Source organism: Aquarana catesbeiana, linkage group LG04 (assembly GCF_042186555.1).
Source record: "Aquarana catesbeiana isolate 2022-GZ linkage group LG04, ASM4218655v1, whole genome shotgun sequence".
Taxonomy (NCBI): domain Eukaryota; kingdom Metazoa; phylum Chordata; class Amphibia; order Anura; family Ranidae; genus Aquarana; species Aquarana catesbeiana.
In genome coordinates, this window is record NC_133327.1 from 610,528,739 (window position 1) to 610,546,025 (window position 17,287).

General features: G+C 45.0%; 2 protein-coding genes across 3 annotated transcripts in view; one reads left to right on the plus strand and one right to left on the minus strand.

The window, feature by feature from the left end:
• Positions 1-13,101, minus strand: part of NDUFAF5 (NADH:ubiquinone oxidoreductase complex assembly factor 5) — a 74,659-nt gene extending 61,558 nt beyond the window's left edge. The window contains exons 1-3 of one of the 2 annotated variants that reach the window (XM_073628252.1): positions 12,966-13,101; positions 11,063-11,470; positions 4,053-4,093 (exon numbers count right to left, since the gene is read on the minus strand). In XM_073628252.1, coding sequence (XP_073484353.1) covers positions 4,053-4,093; positions 11,063-11,329 — 308 coding nt within the window. In that variant the 5' untranslated portion in view covers positions 11,330-11,470; positions 12,966-13,101. The remainder of the gene's footprint in view (positions 1-4,052; positions 4,094-11,062; positions 11,471-12,965) is intronic. The other variant, XM_073628254.1, reaches the window with a different exon arrangement.
• Positions 13,066-17,287, plus strand: part of ESF1 (ESF1 nucleolar pre-rRNA processing protein homolog) — a 104,698-nt gene continuing 100,476 nt past the window's right edge. The window contains exon 1 of the mRNA XM_073628251.1: positions 13,066-13,184. The gene's annotated coding sequence lies outside the window, so the exon portion shown is untranslated. The remainder of the gene's footprint in view (positions 13,185-17,287) is intronic.

The window sequence follows — 17,287 nt, forward strand, 5'->3', positions numbered from 1 at the left end:
TTTATGCCCAAGCCATCCCAATGTGGTTACACTGGCTTACCTAGTCTCAGGGCTGGACTGGGACAAAAATTTGGCCCTGGACTTCACCCAGACTGGCTCACTTTGACAGGTCTCTCCCATGCCGGCTTGCCACCCAAGCCCCCCCCCCCCACTAGCCATTAGCCGTTCTACATTATTTCTCTTATAGGCAGTACCAGTGGGGAAGCTAGACATTATTTCACCTGGGGCAAAGAATCAGTTTGGCGCCCCCCCCCCAATGGAACAAGATTAGGCAGGAAAGTGAGGCCGCCCTCCTTCCAGATCGTATGATGAGCTTCTAAGTGTTGACTCCTGAGCATCATGTCTGTATTCAGGCGCGCTGCATAACTAGCCAAGGAGAGGAGGTGAGCACTGCGGGGGGGGACAGAGGACTGGAGGGAGGCAGCGGTCCACTGTCACTGAAATCGGCCCACTGAGCCATCGGCCCACCGGGAAACTCCCTGTAGTCCCAATGGCCAGTACATGCCTGCCTAGTCTATGACAGCTTTGAATATGTACCTCTGTTCAAAATGTTAAAAAAAAATGCATCTGAGTCCATCACTTCCTTTGGCATCATGTGACCCCCAGGAATCTTCATAGCCCATTATGCACTGCTTTACTGCATCACAGAAAAGGGTGTGTTTTACTTCTGTGGACCTCACTTACCTCACTATACCACTTTTTTTTTTATTTCCACCCACTTTTCTACTTCTTTATACTGTACAAGTACATGAGAGGGAGACATTTAGCTGTCAATCTTCATATATTCCATCTGCAGCTCAGTGAGGGGGAGGATGTAACCCACCAATTTCACTTTCAGGTCCCATTTACACAGTTTAGTGGGAGCGCACATTTTTTGGTGCATTTTTACTGCAACACACATAAGGCAGCCCATTGATTTCAATGGACTGCCCTATGTGCAAAGAAAACAGCCAAGCAGCTCATGAGGCATTTTGGCACGTTGCAGTTTGCACATTTAATACTGTGTGTTTGTCACATTATTGCACTCGACAAAATATGCATTTGCTTCCGCCTTTGGAGCGCCGTTAGCAATTATAGTTAATTTCAGTTGTATATAGTGCCTTGTAAAAGTATTCATACTTTATTGGGATTTTTTGTGATAGACCAACACAAAGTGGCACATAATTGTGAAGGAAGGAAAATAATAAATGGTTTTCAAACCTTTTTTTTACAAATAAATATGTGAAAAATGCTGTGTGCATTTCGCTTCAATTACAGCTGCAAGTCTTTTTGGGAATGTCTCTACCAGCTTTGCACATCTAGAGAGTGAAATTTTTGCCCACAGAGCGTCTGTGAACAGCAATTTTCAAAGCTTTCCACAGATTCTCAATTGGATTTAGGTCTGGACTTTGACTGGGCCATTCTAACACATGAATATGCTTTGATCTAAACCATTCCTTTGTAGCTCTGGCTGTATGTTTAGGGTCGTTGTCCTGCTAGAAGGTGAACCTCCACCCCAGTCTCAAGTCTTTTGCAGACTCTAACAGGTTTTCTTCTAAGATTGCCCCGTATTTGGCTCCATATATCTTCCCATCAACTCTGACCAGCTTCCCTGTCCCTGCTGAAGAAAAGCAACCCCACAACATGATGCTGCCACCACCATGTTTCACAGTGGGGATGGTGTGTTTAGGGTGATGTGCAGTGTGAGTTTTCCACCACACATAGCGTTTTGCTTTTAGGCCAAAAAGTTCAATGTTGGTCTCATCTTACCAGAGCACCTTCTTCCATATGTTTGCTGTGTCCCCCACATGGCTTCTCAAGAACTGCAAACAGGACTTCTTATGGATTTCTTTCAACAATGGCTTTCTTCTTGCCACTCTTCCATAAAGGCCAGAATTGTGGAATGCACGACAAATAGCTGTCCTGTGAACAGATTCTCCCACCTGAGCTGTGGATCTCTGCAGCTCCTCCAGAGTTACCATGGGCCTCTTGGCTGCTTCTCTTGCCTTGAAAGGTTTGCAGTTGTACCATACTCTTTCTATTTTCAGATGATGGATTGAACAGTTCTCCGTGAGATGTTCAAAGCTTGGGATATTTTTTTATAACCTAACCCTGCTTTAAACTTCTCCACAACTTTATCCCTGACCCATCTGGTGTGTTCCTTGGCCTTCATGATGTTGTTTGCTCACTAAGGTTCTCTAACAAACCTCTTAGGGCTTCACAGAACAGCTGTATTTATACTGTGATTAAATTACACACATCTATTTACTAATTAGATGACTTCTGAAAGTAATTGGTTTCATTAGATTTTAGTTAGGGGTATCAGAGGAAAGGGGGCTGAATACAAAATACACACCACACTTTTTAGATATTTGTAAAAAAATTTAAAAACCATTTATTATTTTCTTTCCACTTCACAATTATGTGCCACTTTGTGTTGGCCTATCTAGCAGAAAAAATTATCCAGATGGCAGCACTCCCACAAAATTCTCTTTATTAATAATAATCCAAACAGCAAAAAAGGATACAAAGATAGATAATGCGTTTCACACCCTAACTACTGGTGCTTACACTGTACAGGTGGACATACACTAAACAATCTAAATTTTACAATCTTCTTTAAATTTACCAAAACTATATAAATTGGAGGACGCACTCATCTATCCTATCCAATCCAATCAGCTATGCCGTTGCACTTATTACAGTAGTTGATGGTAGATCTAAAGGAGATTGTACTATCACATATTGTATAGTGCAGCCTTTTTTAACCAGGGTGCCTTCAGGTTTCCTCAGGGGTGCCTTGGCAAAATGCCTAAAAGTTGCCCAAAAATTGTACACAAGCCAGAGGGTGGATGTAGCCTGCCTAGTCACACAAAGCCACAGGTTTTCATTGTGAAACATTACCACCTTCCAGTCACTGGTGTCCTAACAACCAATAATGCATAGTTTCCAACTGTCCCTGATTTCAAGGGGCTGTCCCTATTGGAACAAAGTCCCTTTGTCCCTCTTTCATCCTCATTTGTCCCTCATTTTGGTCTGATCTATATAGTTGGATAAAAAATGCACTATTTATCTTACAAAAAAGTGTTTCACAGTGCTAAACCTATCATCCAATTTCGAAATTGTTGCTTTTCCAAATTTCAACAGCCAGTATAAAAGGAATAGTAATGGTAAAGAAAGCACTTGTGGGTTTAACTAATCATTTTTCTGTATTATTCTCTTTTAAGGGGGCATGGCAGGGGTGTGTGTCCTAAGCCTACATACTGTTTATAATAGGTGTCCCTCATTTCCATCTCAAATGAGGGGGACAAATTGATGAGGGGGACATTGGGCGCCTGCACGGCATCCTTTTTTGCCCCTCCCCTGCCCCTCTCCATTAGCATTGGGGTCACATTAGCTGAGTGAGAGAGAGAAAATGGGGGAGAAGAGGAACATTGGAATAGTCAGTACCAGTGTACAAAGCTGTATTTGCTTTTGGAGGAATAAATCACCTCTAATGTTGGGTGCCCTATATGTGTGGATGTTGCTGCATTATGTAAAACTATCAGTTTCATTTTTTTACATTTTAGAAAGGGGCGCCTCAAGATTGTTCAGAATTCTAAAGGGTGCCTTGACTGAAAAAAGGTTGAGAAACACTGGTATAGTGCAAGGTGAGCTTTACAGACTTCCAAGGACATACCTCTGTTTTCAATACTACAGCTTTGCTCCACATAGGCTGTTATGCGATTGCTCAGCTCCTGCACACTCTGCGAAATGAACAATGTAAGGTAGCAAACAATATATCGAAAGAGGAGGACACTGGCTAGGTGATTAGGGAGAATGGTGCTCAATGATAATGGCTGCATGGAACTATAGAGGTGGGCAGGAGTAATCTCCTGGAGTGGGAGGACAGGTGCTGGGTGTGTTTTATTGGCCATAGGCTCCTGTGATGTGATGCACAAGCCTCCAGCACTAGCTGGACTTCATTGGCAGGATCAACAGTAATCTGTGAGGACAAAGAGAATGCCAGATATTCTTAAGTGTTGCAGCACATATTTTTTGATGAGAGGTTATAGTACTACTTTAATTCTCACCTTGCTACATCAAAGACACGGTCAGCAATTCGAGCTCCCACCTATAACAAGTAAAATGAAAGTCAATAGGAGGCACAAAGAAATGTCAATATATTGCTCCAAACCCAGAAAATATCGAACATGGGAATTGAAGGTGCATTATGTGGTCATGATGTTGTCACATTTTGATGACACATGCTTTGCTTATCGCACTTTGTTCACAAAGGAATCGTCTACAGCAGTGGTTCTCAACCTCAAGTACCCCCAACAGGCCATGTTTTGGGAATTTCTCTTAGATAAAATAGCTGTCCAACATACCAAGCCATTGACTCAAATTTAAAGCACCTGTGCAAGATAAAGGAAAACCTGCAAACATGGCCTGTTGGGGGTACTTGAGGACAGGGTTGAGGACCACTGGTCTACAGCAACACAGGACTTTTCAGACCACAGAGACCCACTGAACAAAACAATAGTAGAAAAGGACAGAGAGCAGCTATTAGATGGAAAACATTTAAGAACATGTTTATTTGTAACAATCCATGGATAAAAACACTGTGGCTTTTCTTTGTTGGGGTCCTGGATTTAACTTCCATTATGTAACCACTTGAAGTCCAAGTCAATTTAAAAAAAAAAAATCACACACATTAACATCGGCATTTTTTGCTAGAAAATTACCTAAACCCCCAACTATATATTTTATTTTTATTTTTATTTTTTTTTAAATACTTTTTATTTTCATGTTTTTTTCTTTTAAAAGAAGTTCGCCTTTTGAGAAAAAAAATAATAAATGCACATATACTATATTGCCAAGAGTATTGGGACGACTGCCTTTACACGCACATGAGCTTTAATGGCATTCCAGTCTTATTCCGTAGGGTTCAATATTGAGTTGGCCCACCCTTTGCAGCTATAACAGCTTCAACTCTTCTGGGAAGGCTGTCCACAAGGTTTAGGAGTGTGTCTAGGGGAATGTCTGACCATTCTTCCAGAAGCGTATTTGTGAGGTCAGGCACTGATGTGGATGAGAAGGCCTGGCTCACAGTCTTCTCTTTCATTCATCCCAAAGGTGTTCTATTGCGTTGAGATCAGGACTCTGTGCACGCCAGTCAAGTTCCTCCACCTCAAACTCGCACATTCATGTCTCTATGGACATTGCTTTTTGTGCACTGGTGCGCAGTCATGTTGGAGCAGGAAGGGGCCATCCCCAAACTGTTCCCACAAAATTGTCCAAAATGTCTTGGTATGCTGACACCTTAAGAATTCCCTTCACTGGAACTAAGAGGCCAAGCCCAACCCCTGAAAAACAACCCCATAATCCCCCCTCCACCAAATGATTTGGACCAAATGCGCTTCTGGAAGAATGGTCCAACATTGCCATAGACACTCCTAAACCTTGTGGACAGCCTTCCCAGAAGAGTTGAAGCTGTTATAACTGATGGTGTGCCAACTCAATATTGAACCCTATGGACTAAGACAGGGATGCGATTGTGACCCCCCCCCCCCCCAAATGTTTGTGTAAAGGCAGGCATCCCAAACTTTTGGTAATATAGTGTATTTTTGCAAAAAAAAAAAAAAAATGTTCATTTATTTTTATTTTTTCTATAGGAGCCAGCAAAGTATTGAGGCAGGTGCAATATCAGGCTCCTGTAGACTCCCCCTCCAGCTTTGTGCCTGTACCTTCGTATGGGCTTTCCTTTAGAAAACTGGAGGGAGTGTGAATGGACTACAAGGGCACTTATAAGTCCATTGAGAACTACAAGCTGTCTGCTGCGGTGGAAAACAGAGCTTGTAGTTTCTTCATTCACAGATTGCTGTGAACGAATGGCGCAGCTGTGCAGGCGGAGTGTATGGACGAACACAGTCTGGCTCAGGAGTGTGCCCACACAAGTACCCCAAGAAAGCAAAAACGGACAGCACTCATGTGGACTGCCAAAAGAAAAGGTAGGGGACTGCTCTATGCAATGTCATTGTAGAGCAGGAAATATAATGTCTTTTTTTTTTAACGAAAAAAAAAAACTTTAACTTTTAATATCACTTTAAGTTGTCTTTTGCAGGGAGAATGTAACAATTGAACAGAAGAGAGAAGAGAAATTACCCTAATCAGGGGCGTAACTATGGGGGTCTTAGGGGGTCGCAGTTGTAATCCGGCCCCATGCATCAGGGGGCTAATGTGGCTCCGCAGTCATATTCGGTTCACACACCTGGACAGGAGGGGCAGCATATAGAGGAACCCATACCCTCCGTTTTCTTCCTGCAGCTGCTGAAAGCCAGCTTCTCTTCCTCTCCCTCCCGCCAGCATTCAGCAACTGCAGGAGGAAAATGGATGGTATCATTATTTCTATATGCCGCCCCTCTTATGCAGGTTACTTGCTTTCTGCTGCGTCCGGGCCCCTGTGTGCTCCCCTGGTACCCCCCCATCAGCTGCTCGAGGGATGCTTTCAGGATGGGGAGCGGGGGAAAGGGCCGGTACCTTCCTTTTTTTAAATGAACACAGTGAGTGATCAGTACCATTCGCTCTTTTGTCTATTCATAACTGAAGCACAGTAAACTGTGTTCACTCTGCTTCAGTTTGTGAATGAAAAGGAAACTCTGTACAGAGCTTTTCCTGTCCATTCATTCTGTGCAGCTGAGACAACAGAGATGGAGAGTGAGCCCTGTGTCCTAAATCTCCTTTCTCTGTCTCAAATGTGGAACATCAGAGGTCTGTTTGGATCCCCAACAGAGCTCCTAAAAAATTGTAAAAAACAATAAAGAATAACACTGTAAAAAATAAATAAATAAATAAATAAATAAATAAAATGGTAGAACATAATACAAAAAATATATAAAATAACAAAAACAAAAACCATTGACCCAGTCCACTGCCCTACTGATATAGTCCACTGCATTACTGACTAACACCATTTACAGTCCTACTGCCACCAGTGGCGGAACTACCATGGTCGCAAAGTTCACACTTGCAACCTGGCTCAGGTGTTCTGCCATCGTGGGGGGGGGGGGTCACAAGATGGCAGGGAGGGGGCCCATTGCAGAACATGTGAGAGACCATACTAAAGGGCCCTGCGACAAAAGTAAAAGGCCCCGGGATCAGTGGGAAGAACCCCGGACCAGGAGGAAGGGCCCCAGCTGGCGGTCAGGGAGGCCCTTCATAGTTTCTTGCACCAGGGGCCCTGAAGGTTCTAGGCACGCCTTTGACCCTAACAAGATTGGACTTGAAGAGAAGATATCCTAAGACTATTCAATCAGAAAGGAAAATATCCCATAAATATTTGAACAGAAGAGAAACTACCCTAAGAACATTTAATCAGAAGAGTAAACCCAAGGATCATTCAATAAGAAGAGAAACTACCATAAGAACATTTATTCAGATGAGAAAATACCCTGAGAATATTCAACCAGAAGAGAATACCATACCACTGGAATAGCTAATACCCCAAGACCATTCGATCAGAAGGGAAAATAAGTGAAGACTATTTCATTAGAAGAGAAGCTATCCTATGAATGTTCTATCAGAAGAGAAAATACCCTAAAAGAATATTCAATTGGAAAAGACAATAAATACCTTAAAACCAGTGGTTTCCAAACTGCGGCCCTTTGCTTGCCTTTATTCAGCCCTTGGGGCACTATTCCTCCCACTAACAATTAACAATGGGGCATAATTCCTGCCACTGACACCAACAGTGGGACTTTATTCCTCCCACTGACACATACGATGAGGCACTATTCCTCCCACTGACACCAACAATGAGGCACTATTCCTCCCGCTGACACCAACAATGAGGAACTATTCCTTCCACTGACACCAACAATGAGGAACTATTCCTGCCACTGACACCAACAATGAGGAACTATTCCTCCCACTGACACCAACAATGAGGAACTATTCCTTCCACTGACTCCAACAATGAGGAACTATTCCTCCCACTGACACCAACAATGAGGAACTATTCCTCCCACTGACACCAACAATGAGGAACTATTCCTTCCACTGACACCAACAATGAGGAACTATTCCTTCCACTGACTCCAACAATGAGGAACTATTCCTCCCACTGACACCAATAATATGGCACTATTCTTGTCACTGATACCAGAGATGGGCACTATTCCTCTCACTGACACCAATGATGGGGTGTTGTTAGTGACACCAGGAAATTTTCTACCCCCACTGGCCAAAACCCGGCCCCCCAAAGTCTTAAAGAGGAAGTAAACCCTGATGGGTTTTACTTCCTCTTTATTCCCCTGCAAAGTAAAAGCATCACATACTAGCCCATTGTGTGGTACTTACCTGCAAACGAAGCCCGCAATGTCCCTGCTGTGGTTGAAGCATCCATCTTCACCCCTCTTCCTTCCAAGGCGGCGGACTCTGGCTCTGTGACTGGCGGGAGCCATGTGACATCACTCCTGTGCGGGAGCCGCCAGTCAAAACACAAGCTGGGGAAGAAACGTCACGGAGGTCCGTTTCTTAACTGCGCATGCGCCGATGACATCATCGGCGCACTACAAGGTAAGTATCTCCTAAACGGCGCACGTTTAGGAGATATTTTCAGTACATATAGGTAAGCCTTATTATAGGCTTACCTATATGTAAAAATATCTCAGGGGGGTTTACAAGTATAGTATATTGGTCCTTTTTTTTTTTTTTTTTTTTTTTTTTTTAGAAAAATTGGAGACCCATACCATAGACCAGCGATGGCGAACCTAGGCACCCCAAATGTTTTGGAACTACATTTCCCATGATGCTCAACTACACTGCACAATACATGAGCATCATGGGAAATGTAGTTACAAAACATCTGGGGTGCCAAGGTTCGCCATCACTGCCCTAGACCATCTGATAAGAAAAGAAAATACCCTCCGACCATTTAAACAAAGGGGATTGAAGGGAAGGGAAGCTACCCTACGAATATTCTATAAGATGAGAAAATACTCTAAAGCCTAGTACAAACGATCAGAAAATCAGACGAAAAATACTTCGAATCGATTGTCTGATGATCTGGTTGTTAGTACACGGCTTTCGAGAGCCGATCACGACAGTTCATGCAAAATTATTCAAAATGACAAACACGGAAATGTTTCTTATACAATACCAGAAAGTACGATAATCAGTACAATATTAGGCCCCGTTCACACTGGGGCAGTGGTGATAAAACAGCGCTATTTTTGGCGCTGTTTTACCGCGGTATTCGGCCGCTAGCGGTGCGGTTTTAACCCCCCGCTGGTGGTCGAAAAAGGGTTAAAACCCCTCGTATAGCGCGGCTATAGCCGCGGTATTACCGCGCTGTCCCATTGATTTCAATGGGCAGGAGCGGTTTAGGAGCGGTGAATACACCGCTCCTTCACCGCTCCAAAGAAGCGGCTGACAGGAGATTTTTTCTTCTCCTGCCAGCGCACCGCTTCAGTGTGAAAGCCCTCGGGCTTTCACACTGAACAAACAGCGGAGGCTGTTTAGGGGCGGTTTGCAGGCGCTATTTTTAGCGCAATAACGCCTGCAAACCGCCCCAGTGTGAAAGGGGCCTTAGTCTGAGAACAATTTGGAAGACTAAGCCCCTTTCACACTGGGGCATTTTTCAGGCGCTTTAGCGTTAAAAAAAGCTTCATCTGCAATCCCAATGTGAAAGCCCGAGCCCTTTCACACTGCCAGCACCCGAAAAACGCTGGTAAAGCGCCGCTTCAGACCCCTTTCACACTGGGGTGTTTTTCAGGCACTTTTCGGGCACTGGCAGTGTGAAAGGGCTCGGTCCATTGGCGCACCCAGCCGGTGGCAAAAACACGAAAGCAGTGCAAAGAAGCTGCTTGCAGGACTTTTTTTGACGCCCTGCCAGCGCAGCGCCCCAGTGTGAAAGCACTCGGGCTTTCATATTGGGATTGCAGATGAGGCTTTTTTCAGGCGCTTTTTTTAACGCTAAAGCGCCTGAAAAACGTCCAAGTGTGAAAGGGGTCTAAGACCACACATGCTTGGAAACGACAGAATACAATACAACACATTACATCACTTCCAAAGTTGTATTCTGTTGTATGAGAATTTTCGTAACCTTTTCATTTTCCATATTAGGCTAGCATGCAAAAAAAAAAAATGGACAATCATTCGTCTGATATTCTCATTATGTGCGCAAAGCTTAAAAGTATTCATTCAGAAGAGAAAATTAAGCTGGCCTGGGCAACTATGGCTGCCAGAGCCTAACAAAACTTGTAGATCAGGGGTCTCCAAACTTTCTAAACAAAGGGCCAGTTTACTGTCCTTTAGACTTTAGGGGGGCCGAACTGTGACCTTCGGAAGTAGAAAAGGTCCTGACATCAGTGGGAAAAACAATGCCACATCTTTGGTGTCAGTGGGAGGAATTGTGCTCCATCACCGGTGTCAGTGGGAGGAATTGTGCTCCATCACCGGTGTCAGTGGGAGGAATTGTGCTCCATCACCGGTGTCAGTGGGAGGAATTGTGCTCCATCACCGGTGTCAGTGGGAGGAATTGTGTGCCATCACCGGTGTCAGTGGGAGGAATTGTGTGCCATCACCGGTGTCAGTGGGAGGAATTGTGTGCCATCACCGGTGTCAGTGGGAGGAATTGTGCGCCATCACCGGTGTCAGTGGGAGGAATTGTGCGCCATCACCGGTGTCAGTGGGAGGAATTGTGCGCCATCACCGGTGTCAGTGGGAGGAATTGTGCGCCATCACCGGTGTCAGTGGGAGGAATTGTGTGCCATCACCGGTGTCAGTGGGAGGAATTGTGCGCCATCACCGGTGTCAGTGGGAGGAATTGCACCCATCGTTGTCATCGGTAGGACGTGTGCCCGTTCATTAGTGTCAGTGCGAGGAATTGCGCCCCTTCATTGTTGTCAGTGGGGGATATTATGCCATATTATTTGCATCAGTAAACAAAATAATGCCTCAAGGGCCAGATAAAAGCAAGCAAAGGGCCGCATCTGGCCGGGCTGCAGTTTGGAGACCACTGCTGTAGATGATCAACAATTGATAACATCTCTATTTTTAGAAGAAAGAGCTGCAGACGGGACAGAAAGGTGGTACTTACTTCTTCCTTGAGGTAGTCGTATTCCTGAGTGTTATCTCGCAATGCTGCCCAATTCTTCTGCTTCCTTTTCATACTTCTGTCAAACACATTGAAGACGCTCTCTGTCCTGGAGGTGGTCGCCGCTCTCACAGTCATATAGTGACTGTGTACTAAGTTAGGATTAGAGCTGTGCCATCTGCTGGCACCAAACCCTCTATGGGCGCCTCTGGAAAGAAGAAGGGAGCAGCGCTTGCAGAGTAGGAGTCCCGCCACTGTGCCTGGGGCCATGATCAATCGGGTGGCAAAGCTGGCTTCCTCCTCTTCTGTCACAACTTATCATACAATGTACACACACCTTGCATACTGTCCTGCTTGTATTACTATGTGCCGTCACACAGGGATTCCAGATAATCCACCCTCCAAAATGCCCTAGGAAAAAAAAAATATATATGTATATATATATATATATATATATATATATATATATATATATATAGACACACACTCACAGAAAGGAACTGCTCAGCAATCCAACTATATTCAGTCTAGAACATAACTTAGTAATATGCGTTTGTAAAGAGCTCACTAGCTATGAGCTTTGTGATCTATAGAGCTGAAGGAAAAGCTCAGCCATACATGTATGTAGAATATATAAAGAAGATCAGTGATAAATGTATGTATAGAGATTAAGCATGAGCTCAGGCGTGTTCGCAAACAGCATGTGCAGAGCCTGCCAGGAAGTCGGCACTGCACATCGCTAATCACAGGCAGTGAGACATTGTCCTGATGTGCGGCTGCAGAGATCGGGAAATGTCTCACTGCCTGTGATTAGTGATCCGCAGTGCCAACTTCCTGGTGGGCTCTGCGCATGCTGTTTGCGAACACGCCGGAGCTCATGCTTAATAGAGATCAGTGATACATGTCCTAAATCCTAAATGTACACAATATAACTGGGTATTGACATTTATAGGTAAAGTTGATCCAGGGAATATCAGATTGCCTCTTGAGGGATCAGGAAGGAATTTTTTCCCCTGCTGTAGCAAATTGGATCATACTTTGCTGGGGTTTTCAATTTCCTCTGCATCAACTGTGGCTATAGGATTGTGTATATGGGATTGTATATATATATATTTTTTTTTAACTAGATGGACTTGTGTCTTTTTTCAACGTAACTATGTATGTATAAAGATCAGTGATACATCTGTGTATAAAGATCAGTGATATATGTATAAAGATGAGGTCGGTGACATGTGTGTATAGAGATCAGTGACACGTGTATGTATAAAGAGAAGATCAGAGATACATGTATGTATAGAGATCAGTAACACATGCATGTATAGACATCAGTGAGTGACACATGTAAAGAGAATAAATCAATGACACAATATGTATGTCTAGAGAGCAGTGATACATGTATGTCTAGAGAGCAGTGATGCATGTATGTCTAGAGAGCAGTGATGCATGTATGTCTAGAGAGCAGTGATGCATGTATGTCTAGAGAGCAGTGATGCATGTATGTCTAGAGAGCAGTGATGCATGTATGTCTAGAGAGCAGTGATGCATGTATGCATAGAGAGCAGTGATACATGTATATATAGAGAGAAGATCAATGATTTATGTATGTATAGAGATCAGTGACACGTGTATGTATAAAGAGAAGATCAGTGATACATGTATGTACGTATAGAGATCAGTAACACATGTATGTATAGACATCAGTGAGTGACACATGTAAAGAGAATAAATCAGTGACACAATATGTATGTCTAAAGATCAGTGATACATGTATGTATAGAGAGCAGTGACACATGTATGTATAGAGAGCAGTGATACATGTATGTATAGAGAGAAGATCAGTGACACATGTATGTATAGAGATCAGTGACACATCATGTATGTATAGTATGTAGAGAGAAGTACACACAGGTCGGTGTCCGGCTGAGTCTCAGTGTGATGTGATGAACGAGGACATCTCTCCCCGCAGACAAGGACACAGACAGACAGACACTCGCAGTGAAGGGGTGTGGTCACAGGCGGCCTCCGTAGCCGGGGTGAGAGGTCAGAGCGGGGCATTGTGGGAGATAAACACATGGTCGGTTCTGCTGCCTATATCTAGGTATAGGAGGAAGCGGTGCGGGGAGAGGTGAGAATCCGGACTTCTTATATATAAAGTGCGCTAGAAAACACACACTGGTGCAGGGAATTCTGGGACTTGCAGTCCATTGTAGCCGGTTGTGGATAGTTCCGGAGACTCTGCTCTTGAAGGAACAGAGAGCAGAGTGAGAAGCATTGGAGCTGTAAAATGTATCTTCCTGGAGAGCAGCCAAACCTCAGATGTGAATAATACAAAAAAAGTCTAGGAGGCGGCAGGCTCCTCATTGGATTGAACTCATGGTATAGATCAGGGATCCTCAAACTACGACCCTCCAGCTGTTGCAGAACTACACATCCCATGAGGCATTGTAAAACCTTAATGCCCCGTACACACGGTCGGACTTTCCGACAGAATATGTGCGATCGGATTGTGTTGTCGGAAATTCCGACCGTGTGTGTGCTCCTTCGGACTTTTTCCATCGGAATTTCCGACACGCAAAGTTTGAGAGTAAGGATGAGCTCCGGCGTGTTCGCATGCTGCACGTGCCGAGCCTGCCAGGAAGTCCGCAAGGCGCAGCGCTAATCACAAGCAGTGTGACATTTCCAGATGTGCGCCTGCAGAGATCGGGAAATGTCTCACTGCTTGTGATTAGCGCTGCGCCTTGCGGACTTCCTGGTGGACTCGGCACGTGCAGCGTATGAACACGCCGGAGCTCATCCTTATTTGAGAGCAGGATATAAAATTTTCCGACAACAAACTCCGTTTGCGTAAATTCCGACCGTGTGTGGACAATTCCAACGCACGAAGTTCCACGCATGCTCAAAATAAATTAAGAGACGAAAGCTATTGGCTACTGCCCCGTTTATAGTCCCGACGTACGTGTTTTACGTCACCGCGTTCAGAACGATCGGATTTTCTGACAACTTTGATGACCGTGTGTATGCAAGACAAGTTTGAGCCAACATCCGTCGGAAAAGATCCATGGATTTTGTTGTCGGAATGTCCGATCGTGTGTACAGGGCATAACATTCACAGACATGGCTAGGCACAGGGGAGTTGCTAGGTGGCAAAAAGACCAGGGGATTCAGCCCGAAGTCCAAGGCCGGAAATGGGGGGGGGGGGGTGTACACGTGATGCAGGCCTTTTTTTTTGGCTGGGCCATGACCTACCTGACCTACCTACACTGACGGTAGTGAACTACCTACACTGACCTACCTACACTGACCGTAGTGACCTACCTACACTGACCGTAGTGACCTACCTACACTGACATTTACCTACACTGACCTACATACACTGACATTTACATACACTGTCTGACTTACCTCAGCTCAGCCGTGGTGTGCGGTGTCACAGCAGCCAGCCAGGCAGTCAGACAGTCAGTCAGAGGAGGAGGAGCCGAGGAGGAGAGCGGTCCGCCCGAGCGCTGAGCGGGGATCTCACAGTGGCGCAACAGCCGCATTGTAATTCCCGCCTTCTGGAGCCTGCAGCGCCTATGATGGACGTCACACGTCCCGCGGTCCCAGCATTGGACCAGGGGGACGTCCATAATAGGCGTTGCAGGCTCCAGAAGGCGGGACCTGCTATGGCACTCGGCCAAATTCGGCGGCGCTTGGGATCAGATCGGTCCTGGCGCTCGCCGCTCGGGGCTTATAATGAAAAACTGCATGCCTGAGGCTCGGGGCTTTTCGCGGGCACATTCGGGGGTTCAGCCACATCTAGCCACCCCCTCCCGATGCCCCTGGCTAGGCATGATGGGAATTGTAGTTCTTGAACAACTGGAGGGCCGTAGTTTGAAGACCCCTGGTATAGATACAAAAAAGTCACTTCCAGCACTATTAGGTCTTCCAAGGTGAGGAGTAACAGATGTCAGATAAAATGGCGGTGTGAAAGGTATATATGGTATCCCAAAACTAGGTGGATGCTGCCTTCCTCAGATGGGGTAATCCGAAAGGAACTACAAGGCCTAGCTCTGAGGAAGGGGGTGCGCCCCTGAAACGCGGTAGCTGTACCCCGTGTTCTGTGCATGTCCATACACTGTGTTTATGGCCTTTTGTCAGTTGCATTTTGTGAGTACCTATTTTTATACAAAAATTCTTATTATTAAATTATCTCTGGTAATGCACTAGGTGTGCGCGCCTTCTATCTTCTGTTTTTCTTGAACTCATGGTATGCCTGTAGTTTTTACAAAGTAACTAAATTCCTGGAATTCTGCTTTATTAAATGCACTCTATCAATAAAATAAAAAATGTGCACTCATTACATTTTTCCATTGGAGCCCACAGAGCATAGCATGCGCAATCAGTACACCACGGGTGCAATGCATAGGCTCCAGCATTGTTTCCATCCCAGGCCCTGGTCCGTATTGAGGTACTGACCTACCATTATAGACCTAGATCAAAGATATGCAATTAGCGGACCTCCAGCTGTTGCAAAACTACAAGTCCCATCATACCTCTGCCTCTGGGTGTCATGCTTGTGGCTGTCAGAGTCTTGATACGCCTCATGGCACTTATAGTTCTGCAACAGCTGGAGGTCTGCTAATTTCATACTCCTGCCCTAGGGGAAGGACACAATGGATTGCAAATGTTGTGATATCACCGCACTTGTGCTTCACTGAGTTTTATGAGTGCAGTGGCATATGGGACTTGTAGTCTTTGCATTCACAGATCCTGTGACTGAATGGTGGAGTAATGCTAAATTAAAAGCAAATTATGTGTGTGCAAGGAGTAGTGCTTGCGAGGTAAGTGGGGGTGGAGACTGGAGAATGTGACCACCCTAAATGTGGGTGTAACATGGTCAGAAAGGTGGGTTGTGCTTTTAATACAACTAAACTCTTGACAGCCAGATAGTAAAGCAAAAGCAGCACACATGATACATTATTAGGCACACGGTTAACCCCTAGATGTTAAAGGAGTTGTAAAGGCAGAAGGTTTTTTATCTTAATACATACTATGCATTAAGATAAAAAGCCTTCTGTGTGCAGCTGCCCCACTCAGCCCCCTTAATACTTACCTGAGGTCCCTCTCTGTCCAGCGGTGTCTCAGCCGTCCAGATACTCCCTCCTGATTGGCTGAGACACAGCAGTGGTGCTACTGGCTGCCGCTGCTGTCAATCAAAGTCAGCTAGCCAATCACAGGATATAGTGGGCGGGGCCGGATCCCCATGTCTGAATGGACACAGGGAGCTGTGACTCGGCTCGGGTGCCCCCATAGCAAACTGCTTGCTGTGGGGGCATTGAACAGGAGGAGGAGCCAGGATCACAGAAGAAGGACCCAAGAAGAGAAGGATCCGGGCTGCTCTATGCAAATCCACTGCACAGAGGAGGTAAGTATAATATGTTTGTTATTTTTATAGGAAAAAAAATGAATTTACAATCACTTTAACCCCTTCCCAGCCAGTGTCATTAGTTCAGTGTACAGTATTATCAATGATCATTGTATTAGTGTCACTAGCGATGTTAGTGACACTCCCAGCTAGTGTCTGGTGCCAGATTGCCTGCCACTCTATCACAGTCCCACTATAAGTCGCTGATCACTGACATTACAGTATAGCGTCTATAGCTACTTAAAGAGGAAGTAAACCCTGATGGGTTTTACGTCCTCTTTGTTCCCTGCAAAGTAAAAACATAATGGGCTAGTGTGCATAACATACTAGCCCATTATGTGCCACTTACCTGCAGAAGTAGCCCGCAGTGTCACCGCTGTGTGGCTGCGTCCATCTTCAACCCCTCTTCCTTCCGGGGCCTAGGACTCCAGCTCTGTTATCATTATTAATTATTATTAAGCAGGATTTATATAGCACCAACAGTTTGCGCAGTGCTTTACAACATTAGGGCAGACAGTACACTTACAATACAAACCAATATAGGAGGGATCAGAGGGCCCTGCTCGTTAGAGCTTACAATCTAGAGGGGAGGGTCAAGTGGAAACAAAAGGTAATAACTGTGGGGGATGAGCTGATGAAGAAAATTTAAAAACCAGGTGTGGGTAGGGGAGGCTTCTCTAAAGAGAAGGGTTTTTAGGGATCGTCTAAAAGCTAATAGAGTAGGAGATAAGTGGACAGATTGGGGCATTCCATAGGATTGGAGAGGCTTTGGAAAAGTTCTGGAGACGAGCATGGGAGGAGGTGATGAGGGAGCTAGAGAGTAG